This window comes from Oreochromis aureus, linkage group 6 (genome assembly GCF_013358895.1).
Source record: "Oreochromis aureus strain Israel breed Guangdong linkage group 6, ZZ_aureus, whole genome shotgun sequence".
Classification (NCBI taxonomy): Eukaryota; Metazoa; Chordata; class Actinopteri; order Cichliformes; family Cichlidae; genus Oreochromis; species Oreochromis aureus.
In genome coordinates this window covers 29,723,106-29,733,326 of record NC_052947.1, presented here as the reverse complement: position 1 = coordinate 29,733,326, position 10,221 = coordinate 29,723,106, and the positions used below count along the sequence as shown (strand labels likewise).

The window sequence follows — 10,221 nt, the reverse complement described above, 5'->3', positions numbered from 1 at the left end:
GTGAATTTGGTGGATAACAAAAGAAAATAACCCAAGCACACTGTTGAATGATATTTATTGATTGTGGTAAGTATTTAGAACAGTTGGAATCTAGTCATCATTTCACTTGATTCTGATTGGGCCCTTGACAGTGACATCACCAGGTGTGGAGGTCAGCAGCTCTGCTCTTTGACAATCATAATGTCCATCTTCGTTGATCTGATAAGAAAATAATAACGACATGACTGGGATGATTTCTGTCAGATGACTTTTAGTTTAACATATGATAAAGAGTGAAAATGAGGTCATGTTAACCACAGGTCATATTTCATCTGTGAACAGAGATAAAATTTGTCAGGAGTTACAGGGTCATGAACAAACAGAAAGAGGGAGAAACAGACACAGAGATCCTTTTTAAAAGAATGACATCATCCTAAAATAGCATTACTTTCCTGTTGCTAAACCTCTGTCTGTCATTTGAGGAAGATTCAAGCCTGTATAAGCCAAGATAATGTTTTATTTTAAACTTTATCTGATAAAAAAAAACCCCTCACATTACCGTAGCATGCACTTTATTTATTTTAATCAGACTCACAATATTTCCAATGTAAGGATTTTATCTTATCTTAATCCTATCTTTTATAGTTTTGTCAGTATTTTTGGCAATATTGAATAAGAGCATTGCTGCAAAATTACCTGTTCAAATGTAGAACTTTATAATTTCCCATGATATAACTATCCTTTCCTACAAATCACTAACATCTACATGCTTATTACTCGTAAAAATGAATCAAGACTGAACTGGAAAGCTTCATTATTTGAATCATGAAGCAATTATTTGTCTAATTTTTTATTTATTTTTTACAACCAGAGAGCTGTGCAAGTATTTTATCCTCCTTAATGCAGGCTTGGGTGATGATGAACTAATGTGTGAATACTGGGAGTGTAGAGCAGCTGTGTGTACTCACTGTCTCTGGGCACACAGCTGACACTCATTTGCGTAAGTGTTTCCATCGCTGCCACATACAGGAGAGAGGTTTAAAGGACACGCCACAATCTCTGCCGTGTCAGGACAAGTAGGCTGGCAGAAAGGTAAACATTTGTCATTTATATTCTATAAAAGATCCAATAACACTAACAACATTTCAGCAACAAAGCTGTAGCTTCAATTAAAACAAATCCAATCCCTGAAAGTACTCAAATATACCTTCTGGTACAAGCACAGTAAAGGGAGAATTTAAAAATATGTCACCTTTCTCATGATTCCAGACCTCTCTTCTGCACCTTAAAAAAAACCCAAAGAAAACTTTAAAAAATATATTAAAAATAGTTCATATAATAGTCAAGAAATAGAGAAAGGCCAAAAAATAATTTGGCCTTCAAAGAAGTAACTACAATGATTTAAACTGTGCACTAGAATGAGAAACTATGACTACTGTATTGTCAATATGTAAAATGTTCACTAAGTGTATGAGTGCATAGAATTTAATAACTAAAGTAAAACTGACACACCTGACATAACAGCCCCATATTGCAAAATGCGTACGCATATGTAACTAAGTATTCTATATTTCCTATTTATAATGAAGTCAACTTAATTATACTTTACAGAGATATTTTTTCTGTGACATTTGACTGTTGTTTTTGGTGATCAGTGTTGATGTGCATAAACCCTTCAGCTCAGTGTTGTAAAACAAAAAACTTGATTATGTCAGTGTGACAAATGCTGTTGCTTCTACAACTGCAGCTGCTCCCCGAACTTTATTCTTAATCTAACACAAATGTAATTACATTTAAAAGCACCCCACATACAGAAGAATGATTGTTTGTTTAGAATAGAGGGCTTTTCTTTGTTACCTGCAGTCACACAGATGAGCAGAAGTCCCAGAAAAACAACTCTCCCGGTCATGATGTTGGTGGATGAATAACTCGGAGTGACAGGAACCCGTGAGTATGCTTCTCTTTTTAAAGGCAAATAAAATGTGTGTGTGGTGGGTGTGTATACGTGTGTGGGAACACAGCAGATGAAAATGGACACACAGACGCATGAAATCTCTAGAAACTTAGTCACCAGCACACATTAACCCACACACCCAAACATAAACTGATCTTTTGTTCATCCAGCAGCTACAAACTTCCATGTGACAAGCCCACCCTTTTTTTCTTTTTTTAATCTAGCACACAGGTACTGTCAAAGCAAAGTCAAAGTAATCACATCATGAGTCTTTTTTTTTGAAAATGTATGAATTTATTAATGTAAAGAATAACTATACACAATGGGTAACAAACACAAACGGCCATAATACTTAAAAATGTAAACAAATAATAATATTGAGCATGAGAAGAGAAAAATCCCTACCTTAGTACTGTCTTGCTCTGTCGTTAACTTGCTACTATCTCTGCTTTTCACTATTTCACTCATTTCTCTCGATCACATGTAAGCCTTTGTTCTCTATTTCAAGTTTCAAACAAATCCTTTTATGCAGTGGATTAACTTTGTTTTGTCTGTATTCCAGTGCAGAGATTTGTTTTTACATGTCTCCTTTGCCATGATTTCCACTTTAAAATAGTTGAAATAAAAGACTATACTAAACCTATAAAGTGCTCAAATTTAAAACAGGGGTTTGGTGGGATGGGGATCAGACCCTTGGTGTTGGTAACAGAGTCAGCCCCAGAGCAGTTATTAGATCCCCGAGATATTGGAAACCCCTTCCAAGATGAAACAGAGCACCTGTTATCACTTTAAACCCTGGATTGGACTTCTGAACTATAAAGCATTATAAGCAAAAATATTAATTGACATGGTCCTCGATTTTAGCCTGGCTTACTGACTAGCTCTTATAAACAAAATATCTCAACAGCTTGTCCTATATTAGAGCTACTGACAGCACAGATACCTTCAGTGTGGCAGTTTATGGACGTGGACAGAGTAGAATTTGGCAACATGACCAGAGAATAGAAAGAACTTGTGGTCTAAATAAGATTGAATGAGAGCACAAGTTTGTTTCACGCTGTTGACAATGAGAATAGGAGGATTTTGACTGAGCTGATGGATAAAAGCACAACACAAACTTTAAAAAACATTTGCCTCCTCCAGATTATGCTGGTTGGTTAAGGATACATATTCATCTTCATTTGGCACAGATACTGTTTGTTCACTCCACTGGTAACATCTTTTTTTTCGACTCGACGTCACAAAATTGCTACTGTACATAATATCCACATCGGCACTGGCTCAGGTCTGAAAAGCTTCCGTGGTACCCTCGCACTGATGTTTATAAAAGCATATCCTGGTCACACTCAGATCTGGCGGCATGCTTTGGTACACAGAAAAAAGGCCTGACAGTCCAGGTGTGTGGCCCATTGGAAAGCATGCACTATATATTTCCATTTGACTTTCAAAAATTCTTCAGTAATCCTTAGCCCTCCTTTGTCCGAACAGGACAGAGTGAGTAACAACAAGCCAGCATAGCAGACTGTACATCTTGTGCATTATAACACAAAACCACAAGATTTTTTTTTGTTGTTGCTGTTTTTTCACGATGAAGGACACACTTTAAAACAAAACAGTCAGGTTTCTCTATACACACAAAAAAATTGGGCTTTTTTTGTGCTTTGATGCATGTTGGTATCTGTCTTATACATTCCTTGGCAGCCTACATACATTGTTGTTTTAATGGAGTGCTCAAATTTCTGTCTCCACCAGTTTAGGCACTATGCTGGACAATGTCAAGGACACCAAGCACGACAAACAAAAACAAAACAACTTGGTTAGCAGTTCTTAATTGTTATTCGAAGAAAAGTAACTCTGTCAAGGTTATGTTTGTCTGGAGGAATTAAATTACCTTTAAAAATGTAATTAGTAAAAATTACTATGCTGATGATTGCACATTTGTGACTGAAAGTGGATTGTAAAAGCTTTTTTTTACCATCATTTGCAATAGAAAAAAATCCCCAAAACTGCGCTTGGTAATGAAAAGAAATCTAGAAAGGTTTGACCCTGAATAAAAAAGCAGTCAGTCTGTTTCTAACCAGGTTAAAAAGGTTGAACAGATTTAACAGCTGGCAGTGACTGATCCAAATTTGTTTTTGTTTTCTTATATCGTCCTGATCTCTCCATACAGGCAAATATATAAACACCCTCACTGACCACAGCTAACTACTTTAGGAAAGGGGTTTAAAACTGAGAGATCTTCTGCCGTCCCCTGGGTCTTGCCCATTGAGTGGGTAGCTAGGCTACACATGCTTTCCAGTCTAATACAGCATTAAAATCCTGCTGTCACTTCAAGTGTTCTGAGTCTTTCCTTTCTTTCTGTCAATCTAGTGAAGGAGAAGCACCTGTCTCCTACCCTCACAGAAATATCTCGTCATCTTAAACATAATTATATATATATTTCTTGCATTGATTTGCATTGAGCTTTCATTGTTTCAGTGTCTGTCACGATACCTGCAGTCTCTGCCTTTTCAAGAGGCTGTGCATTGAAATGCAGGTCCACTGAGAAATGATGACAATTGAAAAAGACTAAAAAGTAGAAATAAAAAAAAATGAACGCAGTCTGTCTCCCCAGAGTTTAGTGGTCCATCTTTTCTCGGTTGTGGGGAGGGTGGGCGAAGCATTGCAACTCCCACAGATGGTATCTTGTGGAATCAGACACAGCTCTCCCTGGTCTTGTCTGTGAGAAAAGAGTTCAGCTGGGAAATGTCCACTACAACAGCGTCCCGCTTGCTCAGATGGACGTCTTTCAAGTGGTCCTCGTCACTTTGGTCCTTGGCAAAATTTACAAACACCTGGAAAAGGAGGGCGAAGAAGAGGAAAAACAAATGAGACTCTGCTTAAACTGAAGTTGGATGTTCATAATGATTGTTTGTAAGTTTGCTTACTTGGTCTAAAGTGGTCTGAGAAACAGAGTAGTCCTCTATGCTGAGAGCCTCTTTGTTCTTTGAGAGCAGGGAGAAGATTCGGGCGAGAGAGGTGAGGGATGAGGGAAGCTGGTACTGGAGCATGTTGCGGTGTTTCTCCTTCAACGTGCTCCCTGGTAGCTCCCTTTCTATGAAGTCCATTACTGGCCTAAGGTCTGGGTCTGGTCCCGCCACCCGTAGGATGATTGTGTAGCCATCACCAAATCTAACAAGTATATTAAACATATATACATTCAGTTTTTTTCCCTGCTATGGGGCTAGAGACCAGTCTTTCCTTCATATGAATCATTACTGCAGCTGACAGAAACACAGAATCAGGATTGCTGCCATATATAGTCATAAACATAAAATAATACCATTAACCTTGCTAAAAGTGTAAAAGGACTTTTTGTGAGCTACAGTGTTGCGAGAGGTGATTATTTTTGTGGTCTCACCTGTTTTTGAGGTGCTGCACGCTGCCCAGACAGCGGAACCTGCCGTTGACCATGATGGCCATCCTGGTACAAAGAGCCTCACACTCCTCCATACTGTTACAAGACACATAAAGAAAATATTCATAAGGGGGTAATTAGAAAAAAAGAAAGAAAGAAAAAGAAAGAATGTCCAGGTAAACAAACACATGGACTGGAAGGGCCCGTCTAACCTGTGAGAGGTCAGGACTACAGATCGCCCCTCTTTGATGATGCTCAGGATGGCGTTCCAGAGAGCACGACGTGCCTTGGGGTCCATGCCTGTAGTTGGTTCATCCTGTCAACATGTAAGAGCAGGTACTCAGCTGCTGCTACACAATCATATTTACCACACAGTTCACTGGCTTGAGGAGCTTTAAAATTTACAATGCTTTATTATTATTATTATTATTGTTATTGTTATTTTCACTGACCAGAAACACAACAGGTGGTCCTCCTATTAGAGCAATAGCAGTAGACAGTTTCCTCATGTTTCCTCCACTGTAGCTGCCAGCTGCCTTGTCCACATACTTCATCAAACCCAGTTTACGGATGCCCCAGTCTGCCACCTAGTGGAGGGTTAGAGTTTCAAGTGTGTTAAACTGTCTTCTTATGCACACATCATGGCTGAAAGTGTTATCGTTAATGGTAAAGTGTCTAGTTGAAATACAAAATGGGAAAAAAAACGAAACAAACAACAACACTGCACAAGTAGAATTATAGGTGTAGTTTACGTGTAAAAGGCAAATATGTATCACGTGTGTATGCTTGTTGCTGACCTCACAGACTTCCTTCTCGGGCACTCCTCTCAGGATGGCATAAAACTCGAGATGCTCTCTGCCAGTCAGTAGGTCATTGATAGCATCAAACTGAGGACAGTAGCCCATGTTCTGATGGACTTCATCTATCTCTGTGGTTACACTGGAGTAAGACAAAATAGATTAAAGTGAGTTTTTTAAGTACTATGAAGACATTTATAAAGAAAACCTGAAATGTAACACCTTTTCATGAATTAAGTAGTCTTGTAATCTACATAGTGACTTATAATATGACATCTTCTCTTGTCTCTCACCTCTTGCCAGCCAGGTAGGCCTCGCCACTTGTTACCACAGAATCTCCTGTAAGCATTTTGAAGGTGCTGGTTTTTCCTGCTCCATTCACCCCCAGCAAACCAAAACACTGAAGGAAAGAGGAAGAATATATTCTACTAAATATTTCATATTCAAAATACCATCTACTAATCCTTAACTGAAAAAGAAATTACTCATCCTCATGCGTATAAAAGCTAAAAGATAGCAATACCTCTCCAGGAGGGATGCCAACACACAGCCGGTCCACTGCTGGCTTCTGTTTGCGCTTGTAAATCTTGGTGAGCTGTCTGAGCTCCAGGATGTCTGTCTGTCCTCCACCGCTGAGGATCCGCTGTCGCTCTCTCGCCACATCCTCGTCTTCCTCTCCGATGGGCTTCAGATGACTAGTGGATGACCTGGAAGTTTGGGAGGAAAGGAGTTAAGTCTGAGTGTTGTGATATGGAGAACAAAGCTTAATGCATTTAAAACAGAATAATCACATGTATGTAATAAGTTTCCCCCACCTGGCCTTGAAGCAGAAGCGATACTGAATGAGGACGGTTATACAGAAGAAGACAACACCCTCAATGGCCATTGCAAACAAGTTCTTTCCAACCATGTCCCAGGCCAGAGGAGAGCGGAACCGGTTTTCACCTGCAACAGGACATACATTTTAGGAACAAACACTTTTTTTTCCTTATCTTGTCAAAAACTAATAAGGACACATTTATCGCTGTAGTTAACAACTGCCTGCTGTGTTTACCGAATCTCTCCAGAGCATCAGCCATTGCTTGATTCTTCACCATGTCAATAAGTCCTCTTCCCAAGCAGAAGTGAGGGAAGATGAGGAACACATTCTTCAGGATATCATTGATGCCACCGATCTCCTGAAGGTTGGAAGGAAGGCAGCATTTAGCCAAGAAAGGTTGAAAATTCAATGTCAGTCATTCAAAAACCTGCAACTCTGTATATTTTTGAGTAATTCCTTATAAATTTACAGGCTACTAATAACTGCTTACATTGCTTCCAAACAGCTCGAGAACAAATGTGGACACGCTGCCGTTGATTCCTATCAGTATGTTGACGCTAGTAAGAACCACGTAGGCTGTGCTGGGTATTTTAAAGAAAAATGAAGCTGGGTACATCAGAGGGGTGATTGACCATCTGAAAACAGACACAAACAGAATTTTATATGAAAACAGTTTAAAGATAAACAAAAACAGAAAGAGCCAAAGAAATTGTGTTTGTGCCTAATTTACCCATAGAGTAGCAGCAGCAGAGCCAGCACAGGCAGATTGGTGGAGGAGACGTAGGCGTCTTGTTGGAAACATACAAAGATGATGATCACCAGTGTGGCAGGAACGATGTAGTTACACTGCAAATGGGATAAAAAAAATATTAAATTTCAATGAGCTAGATTTTCTATCAGGATTGTGGTCTGAAATTTTCACGTCTTTTTTACACTTGAGCCAAATGAACCTTAAGTTTAGAAAAACTAAAATGACTTACCATATCCCAGACAAAGTTAGCCAGCCAGTAGAGAAAGGGTTGTACTCCACTAATGAACTGCATGTGTTTGGCCTTGTTCACTCTCTCTTGGATGAGAAAGACCACAAAACTGGCGGGCACAAAGGACATGGCGAAGATGACGCAAATGGACACGAGCACGTCCACCGATGTTGTCATCCTGGGAAAGAAATAACAAAAGACACAACGGGAGTAAGGAGAGGCCAAAGAGATAGTCAAACCTTTGAATTCAGCACTGTAGTCACTGTAATACTCACAATGCGACTTGTGAGAGCTGCTCCTTGGTGAGGTTGAGTGGATGATTGTAGGCAGTGATGCCAAACTTTGTGGGGTCTTTTCCAGCTGGCAGACTCACCCGTAGAATGGCGTTGTTCATCACATTGAGGAAGGAACCAATGCTGTGCCAGCCTTTGTTGTTAAACCAAATCTGCATTAAGAGAGGCAAATGTGAGAGTTTCACTTGACGTAACATTAGAGACTAATAAAAGGAGCTTAGACATAAAACAGCAGCTTGGAGATCAGCTAAGTGTTACAAGTCTGTAAGAATACAGGTTTTTTTTAATACCATAAAGGTCTACAGCACTCATTTATTTTACCCCCTCTTGAGCACTTATTATCTTTCCACAGTCAAAGTAGCACTTAAAAATACACTTAGGTTCTAATGTTATAGTGCATTTGCGGTTATTTTGGACACCAAATAGTGCCAGACACCATTTGCATTTAAAATGTGAAAGTACAAGTACAAGAAAAACACACAGTATTTGGTACTCTGTAAGAAAGAAAACATGGGGCAATAAATGTATCACCAATCTGAAGGGGAATCTATGTAATGTTCGTTATCTATGACATACTCAACATAAATAGTACGTAGGTTGAGTACTACACATTTTGTGTGCAAGCTGCAGGTTTAACAATGGCACTGTTGAAGGAATTGATCAAGGAGGCTTAACTGTAATGTCCAGAGCCACGTGCTGTTGTATAACTGCTGTCTCGTGTGTGCATGTTTGCGTGCTAACCTTGACGTTATTCTTGGTGTCCAATCCTTGGATGAAACTGGAAAGACTGTGAAAGAAACGATCTGCTGCAGCTCCCTGGAGAATGGGCGAGGCAGCAAACAGAAGAAGTGAGCCAAGTCTTTTTTAGCACATGCGTAAACTGACACTGTTTAGACTTGTAATAAGATCTCATGTTTATCATCAGTACAGCTGTAATTATAACAGCACAGACAGACCCCTGTAAGAGTCTTATCCCGACAAAATCAAAGCAGGCCATTATGGAACGGTTTATGGATTATGTAGTACATAATGTAATAAAATCTCTTACTCTTTCAAGATGGAAACGTCTCCTCAGCTGAGCAATTGCACGATCAGTTTCATCTGTATGGGCCAGAAACTGTGAACTCCTTGCACCTAATGAGAATCCGCCATATCTGCAATAGATTACAGTCATTTTAATAGTTTGAAAGGACACAGCTGAGAAGCACTCAGTCTGTATTATTGATTTGTGAAGGAACTAAAGATGCATCATGTCTGATACTGTACCTGAACTCGTTGACCCAGATCTTGTTCTTCAGGCTGTAAGAAAGGAAAAGAAATTACCGAGTGCTTGATAGTTGCTTGAATGAGAACAATTTACATTAAAAAAAATCAAGGTAAATAATAATAACATGTCAGAGGAGTGTTACCTCTTGCCAATGATCTGAGCATAGGTCTTAACCAGATAGTCTGAAACGTTTCTGCCGGTCAAATTCTGCAGAGTGTCTGTCTCACTGATCTTCATCTGATAACAGAAACAGACAAATCAGTTATTTCGTGTTTATTATTCATCTAGTTGGTTGCTCACACTTATTATATGACTTTTGTTTTAACTGGTTTTAGATTTTATTTGCCATCTCAATTTCAATTATTTATTTATACAGAGCCAAATCACAACAACAGTCGCCTCAAGGTCATTTATGTTATAAATTAAAGACCCTAGAATAATACAAAGAAAACAGTGAAAATATAATCATATGACCCCCTATGAGCAAGAGCTTTGGTGACAATGAGAAGGAAAGATCTCTAACCTGTGGTGGTGGAAGCCCCCCAGCTCCAGATGGACACTCGGGCAACATCCTCTTGCGCCCTTCGCAGCTGCACTCACACAATGGAGACGGATTCTGCATGGTCCAATTTCCTTTGTCAAACATGTCCTTCACACTTTGAGAGACTTGAGGGACCGACCACTCATCTTGAACTGCAGTGCAGGGAATGTCCCTGGGGCATAAAGGGGGCGCT

The 10,221-nt window shown here is 39.4% G+C and overlaps 2 protein-coding genes across 4 annotated transcripts in view; both read right to left on the bottom strand.

The window, feature by feature from the left end:
• Positions 1–38: 38 nt before the first annotated feature.
• On the bottom strand, positions 39–1,966 carry spink4 (serine peptidase inhibitor, Kazal type 4). The gene is made up of 4 exons (XM_031730951.2): positions 1,837–1,966; positions 1,232–1,263; positions 948–1,060; positions 39–198 (listed from the first exon to the last, which is right to left on the bottom strand). Exons 1-4 carry the CDS (start codon positions 1,886–1,888, stop codon positions 153–155), a joined length of 243 nt encoding a protein of 80 aa, XP_031586811.1. The 5' UTR covers positions 1,889–1,966; the 3' UTR covers positions 39–152.
• Positions 1,967–2,204: 238 nt separating this feature from the next.
• Positions 2,205–10,221, bottom strand: part of LOC116313301 (phospholipid-transporting ATPase ABCA1-like) — a 35,566-nt gene continuing 27,549 nt past the window's right edge. For 2 of the 3 annotated variants that reach the window (XM_031730933.2, XM_031730931.2), the window contains exons 31-49: positions 10,011–10,200; positions 9,630–9,724; positions 9,487–9,519; positions 9,269–9,374; positions 8,962–9,036; positions 8,203–8,372; positions 7,928–8,105; positions 7,678–7,793; positions 7,438–7,582; positions 7,182–7,305; positions 6,943–7,072; positions 6,651–6,834; positions 6,421–6,527; positions 6,128–6,269; positions 5,783–5,917; positions 5,543–5,646; positions 5,334–5,426; positions 4,861–5,104; positions 2,205–4,767 (exon numbers count right to left, since the gene is read on the bottom strand). In XM_031730933.2, the coding sequence (XP_031586793.1) occupies positions 4,627–4,767; positions 4,861–5,104; positions 5,334–5,426; positions 5,543–5,646; positions 5,783–5,917; positions 6,128–6,269; positions 6,421–6,527; positions 6,651–6,834; positions 6,943–7,072; positions 7,182–7,305; positions 7,438–7,582; positions 7,678–7,793; positions 7,928–8,105; positions 8,203–8,372; positions 8,962–9,036; positions 9,269–9,374; positions 9,487–9,519; positions 9,630–9,724; positions 10,011–10,200 (2,512 nt within the window). In that variant the 3' untranslated portion in view covers positions 2,205–4,626. The remainder of the gene's footprint in view (positions 4,768–4,860; positions 5,105–5,333; positions 5,427–5,542; positions 5,647–5,782; positions 5,918–6,127; positions 6,270–6,420; positions 6,528–6,650; positions 6,835–6,942; positions 7,073–7,181; positions 7,306–7,437; positions 7,583–7,677; positions 7,794–7,927; positions 8,106–8,202; positions 8,373–8,961; positions 9,037–9,268; positions 9,375–9,486; positions 9,520–9,629; positions 9,725–10,010; positions 10,201–10,221) is intronic. The other variant, XM_039613698.1, reaches the window with a different exon arrangement.